The 20,976-nt window shown below is 43.4% G+C and overlaps 1 protein-coding gene across 2 annotated transcripts; it reads left to right on the plus strand.

Moving 5' to 3' along the window:
• Positions 1-2,599: 2,599 nt before the first annotated feature.
• On the plus strand, positions 2,600-17,380 carry WBP2 (WW domain binding protein 2). Of its 2 annotated transcripts, none has more exons than XM_048492109.1 (8): positions 2,600-2,752; positions 5,426-5,534; positions 5,969-6,104; positions 10,144-10,236; positions 11,632-11,769; positions 11,898-12,020; positions 13,918-13,994; positions 15,231-17,380. In XM_048492109.1, the coding sequence occupies exons 1-8, from the start codon at positions 2,694-2,696 to the stop codon at positions 15,282-15,284; spliced, it is 789 nt and encodes a 262-aa protein (XP_048348066.1). In that variant the 5' UTR covers positions 2,600-2,693; the 3' UTR covers positions 15,285-17,380. The 2 variants fall into 2 exon arrangements, with proteins under 2 accessions (XP_048348066.1, XP_048348067.1); XM_048492110.1 differs by having other exon boundaries at positions 11,901-12,020.
• The last annotated feature ends 3,596 nt before the right edge of the window (positions 17,381-20,976 follow it).

Here is a 20,976-nt window from a genome sequence, read left to right on the forward strand (position 1 = left end):
CCAGATTCCAGCCGCCAATCTGCTATTTGTTTCCTTATCTGAATCTCCACCAAAAGTGATGCTGTTTCAGGGCGGAATTCACCTTTAAACAGCATCAATAATTTCAATTTTTTATTTAAATCCCCTCTGCTGTCCAGCTTTGCGGACTTCAATTGGAGGTGTTTGTGAGAGATGATGCTGACATTTGTTTGGTGTTCTTGCTGGGGCTACTGCAGAGATTTACATGCAATCTAATTCTGATAATTCGGCTTGGAGTTGTTTTCAGGCTAACAACCTACCTCGTGAGGGTTGTTGTGATTAGAAAATTAGGAAAGAGTTGGTGGGGAGAGGAGCCATGTATGTTTTGCTGGGAGTGGAGGCAAGCAGAGCTGGTGCCAAAAATAATTGTTTTGGTCATTGGGAGGGCTGCCCATACGCCGGGCTGGGGCCAAACTCAGGTTTTGTCCCCGCTTAGTTCAGTAATTCCTTCTGGAGCTGAGCAGTGGCGTTCCTGCCTAGGACAGGGGTACCCTATGTCCCGGAAACCCCCATTTAGTCACGTGGAAGCCAGCATTTCAGGGTCATTTGTGTGTTTAAATTTTTAAGTGTGCTCACGTTCGGCCTGCAAGGAAACATTTAAGGCTAGCAGCACCAAATTTTCAGCGTACCATCCAGAGACTTTTGATACTTCCCCAATATTGTGATGTTTGGTTCAGAGGGAGTAAAGTTATGGATGCCCAAAGGGGTTTTATACATTGTTTTCAATGGGAGCTTACAGAGATGGGGCTACCCATTTCGAGGACCCATAACTTTGATCCCCTGAACCTCAACCTCACAAACTTAGGAATTTGGCATCATAAGAATAAGTTAACAGATGATACCTGAAATTTTGGTGTCCTTGCTTTTAAAATACATCCCTTCCAGGCACCCCAAGAGTTGCTTAAGATTCTTTTGTTTGCAGTGACTTTGCTCCATTGTAGCCAATGGGAATTTCTGAGTGTGTGGGAATGGGCTGCACATTTTTTTTTTTTTGAATATAGAGGCACCAGACTTTCAGGGTGGCTCCAGGAGTGCCTCCTAGTAATAGCATCCAGATTTGGAGACCCAGCTTTGCTTCTGGGGTTCAATTTTGTAAGCCCCCAAGGCTTATTTTGTTTCCCAGCTCCCTGCACATGGCAAGCCTGTGGGCTGAGTTCTCTCAGAACTCTCAGCCCCAGAAACCAAAGCTCACTTGGCTGGGATGCTGTGTACTCGAACCTCTTGGGTGCATGAAATCTGGTGCCTCTCGGCTCAAATGTGCAACCTATCGAAAATTCCTCATTGGCTACTGATAGACAGAAGCCACTGCAAAACAAAGAATCTTGAACAGAAATTCTTGGAAGTGCCTGGAAAAAGAGATGTGACCACAAAACTGAGTGACCTCAAGGCTCGGGGTTGTCATCTGTTAACTATTCTTATGATGCATTTGGTGAGTTAATGTTCAGGGGGGGGACCAGAGTTATGGTCACTCAGTGGGTAGCCCCCGTCTCCGGAGTAGCTTCCATGCAGCAATGGGGACTTTGGGGAAAGATCCCATGCTTTTGCTCCCCTGAACAGGCATGCCATGTCAGAGACAGTCTTGGATGATGCCCTAATGAAGTATGCATTGGCACAAATGAGCTCCCTACAGACAAAACCATGAAATACCCCCCACATGACCCCGATACATTGCGTTAAGCATTTTGTTTCATGTTGGGCGGGACATAGTGGACGCACGTCGAATGCTCCCAAATTTGCCCAGATTCAGCTGAATCTGCTATTTGTTTTCATCACAGATCTCCAACCCTCAAAGGTGATGCTGTTTCAGAGTGAGGGAGAATCCACCCCAAACAGCATCACTCAATTTTAACCGGGAACCCCAGATTCTCCCACTTTAGATAGATTTAAAGAAAAGTCGAATACAATTTGACACCATTGAAAGTGATGGTGTTTGTGGGTGGATTCCACTGGAGGTGTTTTGTGAGAGATGATGCTGACATTTGTTTGGTAAATGTTTTGCTGGGGGGCGTTGTGAGATTTTGTGCTTAATACCCTTGCACTGGCAGGTTGTTTCTCAGGCTAACAACCTACCTAGAGGGTTGTTGTGATTAGGAAATTAGGAAAGGAGTTGGTGGGGAGAGAGAGCCATGTATGTTTTGCTAGAGGTGGGAGGTGTTTTGTGGTGAGAAAAAATAATTGTTTGGTCATTGTGGGGGAGGGTGGCTGCCCATACGCCGGGCTGGGGGGGCGCCAAACTCAGGTTTTGTCCCCGGGCGCCAGTTTGCCTAGGTACGCCCCTGGAGCTGAGAATGGCTGCTAGCATGGGACGTTATAAAAATTACAGGATGCGATCTGAAGGCACTTAGCACAAACATGCTAATTCAAAGGTAAAACCCGCTCTAGTTAATGGGACCTACTCTCAAGTAAGTGTTTTAGGATCATTATGGACATTTCCATTCCCTAGCCTAGCCCCTTCTCCCCGCAACACACTTATCAATCCGAACGATGGAAAGAGCGGCCTACTCAGTCTTACTTTCGGCCCATAAACTACATTTCCCATCAAGCATTTCTCCCCGCGTTGCCCGGAGCTTAGATACGCCGGAAATCCATCTCTGCAGCTGCGTAGTGAAGCTTCGGAACATCAACCTCCCGAGTTCGGCCGGAGCGGGAGAAAGGTCTGGCGTGACTCCGCGAACATGGCGCTAAACAGGAACCACTCGGAGGAGGGGGGCGTCATCGTCAATAACAGTGAAAGGTAAAGAGTGGGCGGGCGGGGAACTGCGCTTGCCTCCCGGCTGCCGTTTTGTTTATATGGCGGCTGCTCTGTAGTTTCCTTCCTCGGACTGTTATTCCTCGCGAGCCCTCCCACCGTCAGATGCCCCTCCCACAGGGGCGGGGCGAGAAGGGGGTTACCCGCGGAACGTTTCCTTGTTCTGCGTCCCCTTCCATTGCTTTTCTCTGCCTCTTACGCACTTGTGTGGTCTTTTGACAGAGGGTGGGCTCACCCGCCCTTTGCTGGCTTCAGCCCTTTTCATTGCATGAGTAGTATTTCTTCCCACAGCCGAGAGGTTCATCGGGTGGGTTACAAAGAACCTCCGTTAACAGCTACAGACTGCATTTAGTATTGAAAAGTACTTGTAATAATTTCCTTGGTCTTTGGTAGGTTAACCCAGCTAGCACTTTTTTGGTCCTTGTCTCTGAAATAATGAAATTGTTTCACTGGATTAGCTCCAAAAATCCGTTTAATGTAGCACTTCCTCCAGCTTTGCTAACTATACTTTTGGGAAGTATGCAAAGCATGCAAATAAGGTATGATGACGATATTCTGTGGATGGTTTTGAATCCTCAGCAGCTGCTAGGTGGGAGTTCCAGTCTTAACTGTTGTTCAGAGAAAGTGTGGTTAGAGTGTTGGACTAAAATTTGGGAGCCCCAGACCCCAAAACCCTGCTCTACCAAGGAAGCTCGTCAGGTGATCTTGGACCACTCTCAGCCTACTTCAGAGTGGTTTTGTGAAGCTAACACGGAGAAGAGCAGAATGATGTGCTGCTGCTTTGGGTCCCCATTGGGGAGAATGGTGGGGTTGAAATGAAGTAAATAGATTTTGTTGTTTGCCTTTTATTTTCTCCTGGGTCAAACTGTTCCCCAAAGTTATTTTATATTCAGAATCTAAGAAACCTGGCAGATTCTTAGCTGCAAGCTCAAAGTAGCCTGTGCAGAAACAAGACAAACCTGGGTGGAGAACAGCAGGGTCACCTCACACAGAGTCCTATGGAAACAGGACAAGCAGAAGCAAACTGAGAAATAGTGAAGGGGAGCATCATACAGATAGCAGGACAGAGTATAGGCATGGCCAGAGTTGGCAGCCTTGTAGCAAATCCAAAGGACCAAGAAGCAAGAACCAGCGTCTGTGGAATGGCATGAATAATGAACAGTTGAGAAGGTCACATCTAACTTGCAAGGGGATCCAAATGACATTCTATGCTGATATTGTATTTTAGCTTCATCTAGCTTTCCTAATTACTCCATGTACAGGGTTTCACAACCTCATCTTACCTGTACAGCCTGCAGATTGCCTCCTGTATAATGTTTCACAGCCATTTCTGAACTTCTTTAGGTACTAGAAGTGGAAGTAATTAATACCGTCTCTGCTCTTCCACAGTTGCGAACCCATTGCCTTTATCCCTTGGTAATGTTGATTTGTGTTATTGGGAATATTGAGGAGCAAAGAACAGGGTACTGTAAAAAGCTTGTTCTTTGAAGTGTTGACAGAAGGTTGGATCCAGCAGTCTGCAGCCTGAAGGATAAAAAGAAAACTGAAATATATATGTATAAATAAAACCAGCCATCTGAAGGCTTATAGAGGCCAGCATCTCATGGTGTTTCAAACACACTCTCAGGGAATGGCTGCCTCCCCCTTTTCTATTGTTCCCCTAATGTTGTGGGCGCAACAAGTGCTTTGTGCACATAGGTGGAGTTGGGAGATGGCACAGAACTCTGGAGATGGCAACACATGAACATGGATAGTCATTACAAATTTCATATGAGTGTTGCCTCTTTGAAACATAGTTTCTTGCAGGGTATCAATGTGCTACTGGTAGTGGTAGCTAAGAACAAAGGAGAAAAGGAACTAAGGTGCATTTTCAAGGAGTAGTAAAGGGAGGAGAATGGAAAAAACAATCTCTTACAGGGGTTATTCGTTAAATGAAAATTGCAGAGCCGTTTCTCACAAGGTGCATCAATTTGACTATTTCCCACAGAGCATAGAAAGTATCCCTGAAAAAAGGCTGCTACCTCTTTCTTCCTTGCCCCTCTTCACTTGTTGCTTTTTAGGTTACTTCGCATTCCTATGCTGAAGGGAGAAACCTTATGCTGGCTCAGTCTATTCTGTGTAGTTCAGCAGAGAACAAAAGATGATCGAAGTGCTCCGTGAATTCATATTGTCTCAGCCTTCAATGTATTGATATATTAAATCGTGAACGTAAAAGCCATGAGGAATTCTCTTACAGTGCTGTAACACAGTACGAAGACTCTTATTTCATCCAGCTCTCCAGTCATTATATGCATTTCTACAAATAGCTGCTCAGTTTATCAGGTCTAGGAAGCACAGGCTGAGAAGTCCTGGCTACGTTATGAATGCTGTCTTAGCCACAGCTCTGCCACTTGTGCCGATGGCATGGCGTGTCAGCTTTGCAATGGTTCTCCTTCTCAACTTCAGTTATCTCACAGAGCTTCAAATAACCTAGCCATCAGTTATCTTTTTGGTAATATGTACTTAGCACGTGGACAGAACAGAACATAAATCTAAACATTGCAAAGATGTACAGATTTCTCTGACCTGGGGTGGATGAGGATAGATTACCTTTCTTACATATAAACTATTGCCAAGGAATACATCCAAGTAACATCCCTCTCTTTTCTTTATATGCAGTGTTTTGATGACTTACAGTCACATTGAAATAACATTCCATGATATGGACCATATGCCAGATGTGTTCAAAGGGACCAAGAAAGGGAGTGTTTTCCTGACCCCATATCGTGTAAGTGGGCAAACACTTTATGTATGTAAATTCAGTATGCAGTGGTGGAAATCTCATGGAACCAGCAGTTATTCATTCTTGAAACACTGGGATATTCCTCCCCTGGTTTATTGTGGAAGAACTTGAGTGATTGATTCTTCTTCTTGTTGGGAGCACAATGACTGATTTTAAAAAAAACCATATTTTTCTGATTAAAAGGTGGCTGGCTTTTGCAGTTAGCTGATAGCCTGATTGTACAAAGCTTGAAAATGAGAAGATGCGTACATGATAGTTACCGCCTTGTTACTTTTGAAGGTTGTGTTCGGGAGCTCGGGAACTTTTTTTGTCTCCTCCAGTTACCTTGCCAGACTTCTTTAGTTCTCCAAGCTCTTTTTCCCAGCATGTAACTTTGTTTTCTGAATATGCCTCGACAGTTGTGTCCTCTTTCCCCGCAGGTAATCTTTGTGTCTAAAGGAAAAGATCCCATGCAGTCTTTCATGATGCCCTTTTATTTGATGAAAGATTGTGAGATTAAGCAGCCGGTTTTTGGAGCAAACTACATCAAGGGTGCAGTCAAGGCCGAGGCAGGAGGTATGTTCCCTACAGAAGCTGTTCTATTTTCATGCATTTAGTATCACAAGTATGTCCTGCAGGGTCATTGGGAGCTTCCTGTGACTATAGGACAACTTTGTTTCCAGCTGTCATATGCAATTTTCTTAAGGAAATAAGAACTATAACATGGTCTCATCAGAAGTCTGTTTAGTCCAACAGCTGACTGCAAAGAGCAAGATGCCCCAGAAAACTGACAATCACAGTAAAGTAGCAGAAGCCCTCCTCTATTGTGTGGCCCCAAGATCTTTTTGCTTCTGGGTATAAATTTGCAGATAACAAATATAGTTCTCAACATTGTGCTAGGAGCTAACTTGAACGGAGTTAATCATTCATTGCGGCATATATTTAGTTCTGTTTGGCCAGTCTGAGTCTGCTGCCACCACACTTTGTTGGATGATGGCCAAGCTTGTTCTGGAAGTGGAGAATTTTTATTAATTTCTTACATCCAGTTGCTAAAAAAGAAAGGCAGCTTTGGAAAGAACATGTATTCTGTTGCTTAAATTAACTACATGAAGATGTCTACATTTCAGTGCAAAAGAACCACCTTGCTTCTAGTTCTTGTGGATGCGAAGAGCTAATGGAAGATCAACCCAGACATTTTTTCACTCCCACTGTTCTTTATACATAAATCGAGAACAGTGGGATCGAAAAAGTGTCTGGGTTGACCTTTCATTACTGCTCTTGCTGTCATTCCTTCGCTCGTACCTTTTGTACCAACTGGCAATCGGTGGGGTGAGGATGGGGGCAACAAGCCTTCACCCCATAAAACAGTTAGTAGTTGAATCGCTGTATTCTCTTTTGTGTCTCTCTTCCTCTGTCTTTTTGTTAATCAGGCCTTTGCTAAAACCTTTGGTTCTGTGGAAGCCCCAATATTACTGCTGTAGTATTACAAGGATTGACTTCAGATTTTGTAGAGAACGAATTGTACACATGTAAATAGAGTTGGGATTTTCTTTTTTGATATAACATCCAATCCTGCTTGTAAGCCATGAGATGATCGTGTTGTTACCCAAGTGATAAAGTTTGTTAAAACTTTTTTTTTAAAATAACACAACTGTAAGGGGAAGGGTTCACTCCACTCATTTGCTGCCTTTGCAGTGATAATGAAGCAATATGTTACAGAAAATGAGTTCATCTTCCTCCTTCCGTTTGTTAAAGTAAAACTGGCCAAATGATCTCATCCACTTAGCATCCTTAAATGGCTGGAGGCAAACGGCAAAGCAGTGCCTCAGAAGCTCTGAGAGGGGTCATTCAGTTATACCCAGAGCCTTATCTGGACTGCAGCCTTATCTTGTTTGGCTGTGCAGCACCACTTTTTCTTCTTGCAGGCTTCCTGCTTAATTGGCTAGAAAGAACTTGCATAGAGTTTGCTTCTTCGTTGCTGCAAAGAGAGGCTGTTGCCAAAAGTTATATTAGCAGTCCCATCTCCCTTCCATCAAGAAAATATCCCAGTTTTCTAAAAATGAATTTGATTTGGACCCAGTGAGTAGCTGAACCTAAACGTTGAGAAGAAGAGTTGATTTTTATACCCTGCTTTTTTCTCTACCTTTTCAAGGAGTCTCAAAGTGACTTACAATCACCTTCCTCTCCCTGTAACAGACGACTTGTGTGGTGGGTGGGGCTGAGAGTTTGGAGAGAACTCAAACTAGCCCAAGGTCATCCAGCAGGCTTTATGTGGAGGAGTGGGAAATAAAACTCGGTTCTCCAGATTATAGTCCAACTGCTGTTAACCATTACCAAGCTGAACCCATTCAGCCCCTTGGTTCGAGTCATGTATAAGATCAATTTGTGTGGGGTCATCTGACTTCCCCCTCTCTCTCAGTAGCTAGTTGCTCTTCTAAAAGGGATCAAGAAGAGTCCTCTTTATCAAGTGGTAGCAGTGGGATACTACTGATTTTCCCTTGTCAGCATGGTTTTCTTAATGTAAGCCACCTTTCAAAAACTGAGAGTGAGGGAGATAAATATTTTAAACAATAGTAAATTTACAAAGCTACTGATTAAATGAGGCAAGCGTTAGAGATTGTTCTATTTTGGACTTCCATTCAGCTGATGCTGTTACGGAAATCAGTGGGGAGAGGTCAGATGCTTTTTGATCTGGTTATTCTCACTCATATGCCCAGAAGTCCTTTGTTTTCATGGAGTTTCTGGTTTATGGAGTTTCTGGTTTGGCTTTGTTCTGTTCTGCCTCCTCCCCTCCCCCTCCTCCCCCCAATTAACAACCTATATCAGTTTCTGCCCACCCTGAAAAGACAGCATTAAAAATGTTCTCAAGAAATGTGACTCACCAATCTAGATCATTTAAAGACCTCAAGCTATAAAAAGAGCCTGAGTGTTATCTGGTTAAACTGATCAGATAATTTGGTTTGACCAAGAAGTTTGCCACAATTCTGAAACAAGTGGGAAACTTGCCTTCTCTTTTGTCTTAGTAATTATTTACCCCAAGACCAACTATATATGTGTTCTGAATAGCCTGAGAAACCACTAACCAGTGCATGAATAGCATTTTCCTCTTTAATTATAGACCTTAAATTAAAAATTGATAAGATAATAGAAAATATCCCTATTGGTCCAGGGAGTGGAACAACACTTAGGGTTGGACTTTATCAGCTTTTTGCTGGCACAAGAGGGAAGAGGAGCAAATTTTTTTGTTAGATTCCCCTGTCAGTGCAATACCATCCTGCATGACTAGGGAGCCAGCGTGGTATAATGGTCAAGAGCAGATGGATTCTAATCTGGAGAACTGGGTTTGATTCCCCACTCCTCCACCTGAGTGGCAGAGGCTTATCTGGTGAACCAGATGTGATTCCACATCCCCACATTCCTGCTGGGTGACATTGGGCTAGTCACAGTTCTTCGGAACTCTCTCAGCCCCACCTACCTCACAAGATGTCTGTTGTGGGGAGAGGAAGGGAAAGGAGCTTGTAAGCCAACTTGAGTCTCCTTACAGGAGAGAAAGGTGGGGTATAAATCCAAACACCTCCTTCTCCTCTTCTTTCTCTTCCTCTTCCCCGTGATCCCTTTCTCTTCCTCTTCCCCGTGATCCCTGGTGTAGCCTTCCTTTCACTGTAATGTTCTTGGAGTACTAGCGATGTACTATGAATAAACATAATATGCATTTTTCCCTATCTTGCAAGCTATATTTTCACTAATAATTTTGTTTTTCTAACCTGGGACATTTTCCTTGTACCTTATAATATATGTAGCCATTATCCCTCATACGTTGTCATACCACTCATTTTATTTCATGTCACATTTCAGTGGATAACCAGCAGCACTGGCTGATTTTCTGTTAAACTGGATTTGCTGAATTAGTTCATGCTGACTCAGGGAAATTTAATCTCCTTGGTATTTTTGTCTGTTAGTGGTTGACAGAGGGAATTTTGCTGTACTTTGTTGTTCTTTTTACCTCCTTCACTGTGATACTTTTAAGATTAATGTGCAGGTGAAGAACTGAGTCTTTACACTTACAGAATTCTAAAGATATCAGGAAAGGCAAGAACGGTTTATGCTTTGCATCCACTAAGCTACAGTTCTGTATTTATAATGTTATTACAAAAATCAGAAATGTAAACAAATGTTTATAATTGTCATGCACCTGCTCGGTTTTTATGAACAGGATATTGAAGTCTAAGTTTTGGGGATTTTTTGGGAGTAGGTGTTGTTTTGGAGGGAGAGAAGTGGGTAAATAAGGAGTAGTAAAGCCTGGATTCTTTATTTTCAGGGGAAATAAATGATTATCTGTTTATATTGTACATAGGAAGACTTAACGTTTACATAATCATTTAGGTTAGCCATGTTATGATGACTTTTAAAAAAGTAAAATAAATGTTGTCTCCATTATAAACTGTACTAGCATTTTTAAGAGTTCTTTTTATCTTGTGAAAGGACCCTTGGAAGATAGATAGCATGGGGGACAGTTTGTGGGGTTGTGAGAAGAATTTCTGGTTCACTACTTCAGTCTTCATGTGAACAGGAGCTCGTTCTACTCCGACATACTATTTTGTCTTTTCCTCTCTAGGTGGCTGGGAAGGATCTGTAACATTCAAAATGACATTCTCAGCTGGAGGTGCTATTGAATTTGGACAACGTATGCTTCAAGTAGCATCTCAAGGTACTGCAGCTTTTTTCAAAATAGTTGGAAGCCAATTCAACTAAACTCAGACAACAGTCCGGTGGTTCTGTGCTGGTTATAAGCACGAGGACAAGACAAGGTGCAGGGTCCTCTGCATAGCCTTTTTTTTCTGCTGGGAGGGTTTCCTGTCTTCGGAAGGTTGTCGAGGAGGGTTTCCTGTCTGTAGGGGAAATGTCCTGTACGGTACTTGTATGTTTTTCCAACAGAGGGCAAATAGCAGTTCAGGGACAGGATTTGTATCAGAAATCTACATGTGAGAAAATTATTAACCCTCCCTCCTCTCTCTGCACAACCCCAGTCCAATTTTCACCTTCTATGGTTGCTTTTACCTTTAAAAGAGAGAGAGAGATAGCTGGGCGATCTGATCATGGGATACTGTCCTTCTTATATAGTAAGGCTCTAAGCTAACTTTTTAAAATTGACCCTGATTTCAACAGAGAAATAGGTCCCTTCAGACCGTACCTGGAATAGGTATTTTTTGTTAGTGAACAATAGTTCCATGGAACAGCGGACTATCACAGGTCAGTTCTTTTTATTACAGCTTCCTTATGTATTGCTGTCTTCCTCCTCATAATCTTGCTCACCAGTACTTAGCCTCATAGCTTCAGATAGCCACTCCCAAGTATCAGGTAGCTGGCAGTCATGACATCTAGCAATTTCTCCATCTTCTGCTTCCAACTCTCTTGTTGGTGCATGGGATGGCAGGAGGCTCTGCTAGGCTTGCTTGTTTGTCAAGGTTTTTGAGGGAGTTTGAATGGCAGGCATCTATTAAATGCTTCAAGCTATTGTAAAATGATTTGAACTATGAGAAAAGGTGGGGTATAAATGTTTTAATAACTGTGTTTTACTCATTGACTTTTTCCCCTTCCCCTGCATCATCACTCAGTCGCACCTGCACTAATACTAGGGAAAAGTCAGAACATGTTACATGTAGAGTTGCCAGTTGCTTGGGGGGAAATGTCCTGAACTTTTAATGAAGGTTTAATGGGGTAGTATTCAGCAGGCAATGTTGTTTACCTGCTGCCATGAAAAGCTTCAGCTTCCCGAATCCACACAATAAATCTCTTTCATTTTTCTGCAAGCCTTTTGGCAACCCCAGCTGAACTACAGAAGGCATCTTTCTTTCCTGTTGTACCAGATCCCCAAATCCGTCATACCAAGTTTGAGCATCATTCATGAAGGAGCTGTGCATAAATGAAGATTGCATTCTGTTTATAAGACATGGTGTGCAGTCTGCATGCCCTGTGCTTTGCGAATTGTTGCAATGAATTCTAATGTGTCGAGATTGTTGCCCTATAATTGTTTTGACTATCATGATCTTGAAATGTGAGTTCTGGCAGTCTCTGATAGAATTTGCTTATCTTGGTTTTGCAGCTTCAAGAGGCGAGGTCCCCAATGGAGCTTATGGCTACTCATACATGCCAAATGGAGGTTATACCTTTCCACCCCTTGCTGCCAATGGAATGTACCCTTCCCCTCCTGCAGGGTACCCTTATCCACCACCGCCTCCTGGTGAGTCTTGGAAATGGAATTCTCTGCAATGAGACTGAATTATGAAAATATGAAAACATACCCTTTTGTTGAAGTCTGACTTGATCAACTGTATCTTCCTTATCTGAGCCTGTCTTTCTGCCTTGCAGCAGAGTTTTATCCTGGTCCTCCAGTAGATGGAGCCATGGGATACATGCAGCCTCCTCCACCTCCCTATCCTGGGCCCATGGAGCCACCTGCCTCTGGCCCAAACCTTCCCTCTACTCCAGCAGGTATGTACTGTGCCCAGCGTCCAGATCTGAAGTATGAAAAGACTGAGCAAGGACTCTCTGCGGTCATCAGATCTGAAGTAGCCCTAGCTATGGTTTATTTAAAATTATTTCAAGAAAAGGGCTTATGTTTGGGAAAGCTATAATGTATAAATATAATGTATAATGTACAGTTTTATCCCAGAGGTTGAGTTGCTGAAAATGGTACAGTTGAAGTTTCCTGTTAGTCATCTGTTTCTAAAAGCAGAACTATCCTGTTCTATTGGCAAAGGAATGCTTGTTCCTTCACCAACTTTTCAAATGCAGTTAATCCGGAAAGCAAAGTAGAGGTTTTCTTCTAGTCTGTGTATCATTAAGAAAGATTTTAATAAGAAAAGGGGAAAAACAGAGCAATTCCACCAACACATGAGTCAGGCAAAGACTGTGCTGTTTTCCACTGGGATGAACTTGTTCGGGCTAACAAGGATAGAAGAGCAGTGCAAGTTTTTGTTTTATCAGCAAGACTGATTGAGAAGCATAGGAGAAAAGCTGGAAGGAGGGGCTTTTTAGGCATTTCGGAGGACCAAGCTAGATTCTTGTTGGAAAACCTGGGCTCCTGCAGAACAGTGGCTATGGTAGGGCAGGCTACATCTTGAAGTGGAGAAGCAACTGGCAAGAGAGGGACGATTAACATGTTCCCCATCCATTCCTTTCATCTCATCTACTCTCTTTTCTTGCTTTTCCCTTAAAATACAGCTTTTAAATTAGATTTTTCATAGTATTAATATACCATAATGAATCATATAAACTTTACACATTTCATAGTCTCAAGTATAGAAAGAAACAGAAACATCTAGGGAAACTCTGTCTTTATTATTGCACCACATTATGAGCAATAATTAATGCTCAATAATTTTGTCCAAATATTAGATATTTTTCTCTGGGCCCTTTGATATATTACTGTAGTTAGTAGTGCAGTATTCCACATACAATGGAACTTTTTATCCTCTGAAGCAGGGTTCTAACTTTTTCCATTGTGCGGCTATTGCTAATTTAGCAGTGGTAAGTATGCTCACGATTAGTTTTATATCTACATGACCTTTTAAATAACCCAGGAGAGTAACGTGGATCAGGGCATGTTATATCCCAGCACTTAAGTAACAAAGTGAATTGTCAATTTCAAAAACATTTGAACACATTTAAAAATCTGCAGTGGGTGATACACGCCACCCTTAATGGTTCACATATGTCTGTGTGGAGTGAGATGCCAGCCACTTTTTTCTTTGACACAGCAAACACTTCGTCTCTCCCTCTGCAGTGCCACTTGGGCAGTCCAAGTTCCCAGACCTAAGTCAGTAGAGCACAGGTGTCAAACTCGCGGCCCTACAGATGTTATGGACTACAGTCCCCATAATTCCCTGCCAGCATCATGCTGGCAGGGGATGATGGGAACTGTAGTCCATAACATCTGCAGGGCCATGAGTTTGACACCTATGCAGTAGAGCCTTCCAGGCGGTCTGTCTGTGACTGTGGAACAAATGGTGGAACTGTGCAGGATGGTTCAGTGTTTGCTGCTGGGTGGGGGAGGGTCCTGTGCAGAGTCAGGCTCGTACTTCTAAGACATGTGTTTGGTGTTGGATGCCTTTAGGAGTGGCTTTGAATCCTGGACTGGGCACAAAGAACACAGTTGGTTCCTGGAATAAAAAAGGTGAGGTGAGGTGTGGTTGGTAGCTGTGCATCAGCTGCCTTCTACCATAAAAGGCTTGCAAGGGACAACACCTGTCTTGGAAAGAGACCTGGACAACTGTGAAGGGGATTGCAGAACTGCGACAAGTTTTTTGTGGCGTTTGTTTGGTCAGTCTGTCATGAGATGTCGCAGTCCCAAAGCTCCTATCTGACCTGAATTAATTTTTTCCTACAGCTGAAGCCAAGGCTGCAGAAGCTGCTGCGAGTGCTTATTACAGCCCAGGCAACCCACACAATGTCTACATGCCCATGGTAGGTGCTGCACATAGTCCTGTAACCATCAAAGATTTTTCTTAGAAATGAAAAGAGACCTTTGATCTCCCAATCTATTTTTAGGCATCCCGTCTAGCCGTTTATTGTCAATTAGTCCAAATGCTGGAAGGATTCTGTCAGTGAGCAAACCAAATTAACATGAGTGCTGTAGGAGAGGGCAGGAGGAATCAATGCACCAGATGCTAATAGAAGCAGAAGGTGAATCTCATGAAATGCATCTTGGTGACAAAAGCAACAAGACTTCTTTTCGTTCTGCAGGGCAAGACGATTCAGCGCAAAAGCCTGTTTTATACACTGTCACCAGTTCTAAATAGTTCACCTGCACTTTTGATGGGAAACAAATAATGTACCTTAATATTATTATTATTTATTACTTTTCCTATACCGCCCAACCCCCAAAGGGCTCTGAGCGGTGAACAATAAGGCCAAAAAAGGCAAACCCAACATACAATGATAAAATATAAACATTAAAATCATTTAAAACACAGTAGCAGCAACACACAGAAATTTTGGCGGCACCCAATCCAACTATTGGCAGAAGGATGATATAGGCGGGGTTGCAGCAGCCGGCGGAGTCTAGCAGGGCTTCAGCTGCCAGATGCCCTGCTGGAGGTCGCCCAGGCCTCCTGGCCGCTGCCCTGGCCAGGAAAGGCCACTGCTGGCAGGCTGTGCAGCAGTGGCCTTCCAGGGCTAGGGCAGCAACCGGAAGGCCTGGGCGACCTCCAGCAGGGCTGCGGCCACCAGATGCCACCACAGGGGACTGGCGAACTGCAGATCAGCTGGCCAGCCCCCCACCCCGCGTTTCCCAGCCGCCTCCATGCACACACCCCTCCAGGGTTTCCCAGCTCGGGAAGTCTCCTCCCCAGTCAGGGAACCCCGGGGCAGGGAGGAAAGCCGAGCCGGAGCTCTCCTCCCTGCCCTGGGCTGGCGCTAAAAGCTCCATCATCACTCCCTCTCCCAGGATAGGGGGAGTGAGGGGGCCTTTAACAACTGTTTTGGCAGAACTGGGCCAAACCGGCTGAATCCCACCTCTGGAGGGATCCCTTTGAAACTAGTGGAAAGAACTACTAAACTGACTAATGCAGACTATACAACACATGCTGTTAAAATACCCAAGCAAAGTTGTTAACAAGCAAGCCAATTTGTAGACGTCCTAGTAATTACTTCTAGCTGTAGAGTTACATATGTGCATTTCTTCTCTTCCTCTCATTTTAGGACCAGCCTCCTCCTCCTCCTTACTTCCCACCAGAGGACAAGAAAACGCAGTAAACCACCTCTCATTGATTCCTTATTTCCATTTGGCTCAATAGGGATATGATTAGGGATATGATGGTGATAAGGAGAGTCCAGTCTTCCTCCTGTACACGTATCTTCCACAAGCAGCAGTGGTGGATACGTGTGCCACCGGGAAAGAGATTTTAAAGTTCCTTGGATTGTCATATATAAACCTGAGAATTTACTTCTCCCTTCTATATGAATTGTTCTTCATGTCGATGAATAGCGAAGGGAAAAAATTGTTCTTCCTCACCTCTCCGTTTTTCACCTGGACAAAGACTTCTTCAGAACTAACAGATAGTGGGATTGATCGTTGGCATCTTGTTCTGTTGCTCAGCCCTTGCATGGTGAAACTTTGGAAGAAAATGGACTCTTTGATCTTTTGATCAGTTTCAATGCATGAACTCTGCCACGGTACAATAGGAAATGCACCGACCTACTGACAAGACCATCTAATGGGATGTACTTAGAACGCTGATTCTATTACGGACCCTGGGATTTTCTGTCACTTCCACAACAGGATGCATGTATGGTGGCTTTTATGTGTTAATTTTGAAAATCTCAACTATTTTGTTCCTTACAGCAACAAAATGATGGCTGCAACTTTCTGGCCAGTAAAGCATCTGAGCCTGTAGGGTGAATTTTGTAGACTGCTTGTCTGAACTCTTTCCTAATGTCTGAAAAGGACTTTCTAAGGAAGGAGGTGACTCGCACATTTTGGCCTTTTAAATAACTTAAGTATTTATTTATTTTTATCTCATCCTGTATAGGAGCTTTTCCCCTTTAGCTGCATGGACTCACTAGCCATCACCCCTCCTTCAGGCAAACAACAGATTGTCTTACAATGATTCCCTCTAGCTGTAATTTTAATATTAGCAAATGCCATCCACAGCAAAATCATGTGAAGTGGTTGACCAGTAAAATTGCGCAGTGGCCCCTGTTTTTCCTGTGCCGAATTATGGGGCTGGAAGCATAGGAGTAATATTAAGGATTGATCTAGTATATGTGTGATAGTATCCTTTGGCGTGTATCTGGCTCCCAAAGATCTCACAAACCTGTTAGGCTTAGGTTTATGCACTCCCATGAGGAGTCTGCCTGCATACCTAGACAGTTAGAAAGCCGCTATCATTTAATCAGCATTACTTCTGATTTATTCTGGAATAAAATTATTAAAGCCTGACTTGTACACACTCTCCCATGTTTGCTGGACACCTTGTAACCAGAGGTAATGCAAGTGTTTGAAATCGCCGCTCTCTGGAATGCTAACTTACTGAGCCAGTGCAGTCAGCTTGGGTTTCTTTCCAAAGTCACTTTGATGCTGGGTATCAGGCATTGATTGAGACAACTCTTGATTTATTCCAGCTGTAGGAGGGATGTTGCAGTTCTTTTCCACTCAGCAGGGAATGCCAACTGCTTTCTGTTGTTGCTGCAGAGACATCCCAAGGGCGAAGGAGGTTGGAAGACAGCGTCCCTCATCAAGAATATGGCAAGGCAGGATGGCTTAACTGCATGCCTTTGCAATGCTAGATTCTTGCTTCCCTGACTTAGCTGCGCATTTCGCTTTTGAGTAACGTTACTGACCTTGTGAGTTTCCAGGGGATGGAGATACAAAGTTGTTTGTTCAGAATGTCCCTGTTTGCATTGATCTCGGGTAGCAGTCGCCGCTGCAGGATCAAATGACTGTCACGTAGATGAGAGTGTTGAGTTCTGACAGGATGCAAATCCTAGGGGTGTTGCAGAGCTGGAGCTCAAAAACATCCTGTAGTAGTGGAAGCTTCTGGAAACTCCAGGCATGCAGCTTGCCTGGCAGTCAAGGTAGTTAATTTGTTTCCCAAACACTTTCTAACTGATAGTGTTGATTAGGGGTGCACTCTCCCTGCCTTCCTTTCTCTTTCCACTTCATGCTCTGATTTTTTTTCTCTAGATCTGCTAATTAAACTGCAGTGATGTAAAGAAATAGTTATTTAAAGAATTAGTATGCATTTTAGGGGAGATTGTTAATATATTATGGCTGTGAAACAGTTCTTTTGAATGCAAGGTTCTCTTTTGATTTGCGAAGACTGTGAAATAAAGACAACCTATGTTGAAAATCTCCGGCTCAGTGTGTCTGTGTACTGGGGACAAGAGGGTGAATGTTCAGTTTTGGTAATACTTCCTTCACAGGCTTGATCCGAAAGAGGCTTCCTTCAGAACAAAGATCTAAAACATGGGGTGGGAGGAAAGAGTCGATTCCTCGATCTGCTGCTAATTTCCCACAGTGACCTAGAATGATCTGCTTATCAGATTCCACCATAACAGCGGTTCTCAACCTGGGGGTCGGGACCCCTTTGGGGGTCGAATGACCCTTTCACAGGGGTCGCCTAAAACTCTCTGCATCAGTGTTCTCCATCTGTAAAATGGATAAATGTTAGGGTTGGGGGTCACCACAACATGAGGAACTGTATTAAAGGGTCGCGGCATTAGGAAGGTTGAGAACCACTGCTCAATAATGTGTTGAGTTAACTCAGAAAATACTGTGATGCCCCTGAACCATGAAGGCATCATATATTTTTTTCTGAGCTAAGTCAACACAAATGGGGGGCTCAGCTGTACAGTCTAAGCCCCTCACAAATGCTCCAAAGACTCTTTTCAGCATAATCTGCCTCCACACAGAGGTCTTTTCCTTTGCATGCCTTCTTTTGCAAGCCAGTAGTTTTTACTTTTTGCACCCTCACCTGATCCAGAAAATCTTGTTGCAAACCAGAATAGAGGCTTAAAGGGTCAAATGTGAGGGAAACGGGAAAGAAGGAGTGGGTGGAGATAGACACCTGAACCCTGCATCTTCTGCGGGTGACCGTTTGTGGAGTATGTTGTTGATTATTTTTGTGACTTGCCCTTTGGTGAAATTACACAATCCAACTGAAAAGCAGCACAATGTAGAGTTTTCCTTTTTTTTCTCTTGTCATGTAGTTTGGTAGGGTAGAGAAATGCATACATACATCCTGATACTAGGACACAGGCAAGTTTTAGCTGTGCATTACAGAGCTGTGAATTTCAATTGCAGCCCTGTATTTATTGCCGGAGATCATTTTAATATACAAGCACACAGGTTCTCTCTACGTCACCATTACTATTTACATTTCTGCCTGGTAGGGTTTTGCCCATGCCTTTGCAATGCAATGAGTCAGTTAAGATCTACAGCTGTTAAACCATCTCTTGCTTGAAAAGCAAAGGTACAGCTGGCGGAAGCTCAGCGTGCTGACTAAGGTTAGTTACGGCTTTCCCTTTTCTGTTAATCTCTGTCAAAATCCCACCCACCTCATCTTTATATATCTGCACTCTAGGTGGCAAGGTCTCTAAAACACCGTACTGAAGGTGTAAGAGAAAGGACATGGGAAATTACTTCAAAAGAATTCAAGACAACTTTAGAAGGGCAGGGCAAGTTTCAGTTGGATAAACAGAGGGAAGATTGCAGAACTGAAACTGGCAGGTTAAATTGGAACTGAAGAGTTTTGCTTACAGCAAGAACCTTAGCCATTTTGTCACTGGAGACAGAAAAGCAAAGTGACTCTATCCAAGATGGTTAAAATTATTGTGAGAAATAACAATTTGCTGCTTAAGGCTTCATAATCTGCCTTCTGAGGTGGGCCACTTTTGTCTAATGGTTGGTCTAGAACAGGGGTCTGCAACCTGCAGCTCTCCAGATGTTCATGGACTACAATTCCCATCAGTTCCTGCCAGCACGGCCAATTGGCCATACTGGCAGGGGCTGATGGGATTTGTGGTCCATGAACATCTGGAGAGCCGCAGGTTGCAGATCCCTGGTCTAGAAGGTTAGAAGCAGGCACACCACAAAACAGGTTTGCCATGTCAAACTCATTTCCCAATCATCTGTTTAAACATCTGATCTCCTGCTGTTGGCCCAAGATGATGGCAAGCCTACTCATGGAGGTAGTGGTTTTGCACAATTGGAGACGCATTAGCCAAAAGGCTTCTGGAGTTAGCTGACTGTGGTTTTAATGACAGTTACTTCTACAGCTTCTGGGGAAGGAGTGAGGGGAAGCAAAATAACTATCGTTAAGAGCAGCAAGAAAATGCTGCATCAAACGCACAATTAACAGATCTGTTTCCAGATCTGAAGTCTGTTCAGAGCTGTGGAGGTGGATATACATCAGCCATACATTAGGGAATGATCCAATGCTGATCGTTCAGGTTCACAGATTTCTTGATTCCTTTTGACCAATTTTCAGCCAAGGTCCCAGACTCCCAAACAATAGAAGCAACACCTATAACTTTAAGAAATTAATGCCTTCAGTAGTTTTTGCTAGCACTGGTTTCTGTTACTAAAGGGCTGAGTGAAGGCCAGGGCTGTTTCCTAGCCTGTTTTGGCCTTTGAGAGAGGACTTACCAGTTAACCCGAGCCAGGCCTGGCAGCAACCACCAGGCAGCTTCCTACCATCCAACTTGTAAGACTCACCCAGAATTGGCTGTTAAACAGTAGCAAACTTCAGCCATCCCATGAAAAGCAATGTCATATAGTGGTTAGAATGTTAGATTAGAATTCAACCCAGGATTCAATCTCCAATCTTCCACTTACATTTTCTCAGCCTAACCCACCTCTCAGGGTTGTTGTGAAGATACTGAAGAGGAGAATTATATATGCTACTTTGGATCCCCATAGCAGAGAAAAACAGGGCATAAATCAAGTAAACAAATAATAACACTAACTGAAGATGGAGAACAGATAAAATGTGCGTGAGTGGGTGGTTGAGAAGAAGAGAAAAGTGAGGATATGCAAAGAGGAGAGAAAGAGGAAATATTGTACAGAGGGGGAGAGAGCAGAAAATGAGGTACCCTTCACAAGTCCTTGTGAGTTTCCCACCATGCAAGCTGGCTCAGCCTAGTGCCCATACAACTGGGCCACAGTTTCCCTGACTAAAGGCTGCTGAGGAGAGAAAGATAGAAAGCTGAAAATGGGGTGGGTGGCAGATAAATGTAGTCTGGCTGGTGAGTGAGAGGAATAGAAGGAAACAGGGAAAGGAGAGAGGGATTAAATGTCCTCTGCAAATGTTTGTGTGTTTTCCCTCATTTATTCTAACTGTGAGCATTCTGGGATGTTGAATCTTACCAGGTCCCAGGATTGATCACTATTCCTATGCAAAATGTAGACTATTCATGACTACCATCCCTGACTTAAGTTTTAATCCCTCTGTCCTATTTCTCTCCTGCATTGATACCAACACTGTTTTTGAAGGGCATCCATTATTTTTGTGGACTGTTTTAGGTCACATGCTTGCTTCATTGCTTCAGGAAACCAACTGCCAACGTTATGGGTGATTTATCTCGCGAATGTTGAATCTTTACAATCAGTCATCCTTAATTTAACTTTAGCGTTTGGTACTGGTCAGTTGCTTCTGAATCTGTTTGCATTAAGATTGCCACCCAATTATTTTATGGGCCACTCATATTTCAAAAGCTTTGCTCATAATAATAATAAGCAATAAAGTCCATAATGGATGCTGCCTGTCACTTTGCAAAGACAGAATGGAGCATCCAAATAGACTTCAATCCGTTTATTTGCCATTTTGAAAACACGGAGAGATGACGTCTCGTTGCAAAGAACAGTCCTCAAGAATGCTTTTAACACTAGTGAGGTTCAACCATTTAACAAGAAAGCAACATTTGTGTTGGTCAAATCCACTGCAAA

Source organism: Sphaerodactylus townsendi, linkage group LG03, assembly GCF_021028975.2.
Source record: "Sphaerodactylus townsendi isolate TG3544 linkage group LG03, MPM_Stown_v2.3, whole genome shotgun sequence".
Lineage (NCBI taxonomy): Eukaryota > Metazoa > Chordata > Lepidosauria > Squamata > Sphaerodactylidae > Sphaerodactylus > Sphaerodactylus townsendi.

What these genes read in the sequence shown, in the direction of transcription:
- WBP2 (XM_048492109.1), top strand. Translation starts at nt 2,694, where the DNA reads ATGGCGCTAAACAGGAACCACTCGGAGGAGGGGGGCGTCATCGTCAAT. An exon ending in TTATCCACCACCGCCTCCTG is followed by an intron (nt 11,770 to 11,897) that starts GTGAGTCTTGGA and finishes TCTGCCTTGCAG; the next exon opens with CAGAGTTTTATCCTGGTCCT. An exon ending in ACAATGTCTACATGCCCATG is followed by an intron (nt 13,995 to 15,230) that starts GTAGGTGCTGCA and finishes CTCTCATTTTAG; the next exon opens with GACCAGCCTCCTCCTCCTCC.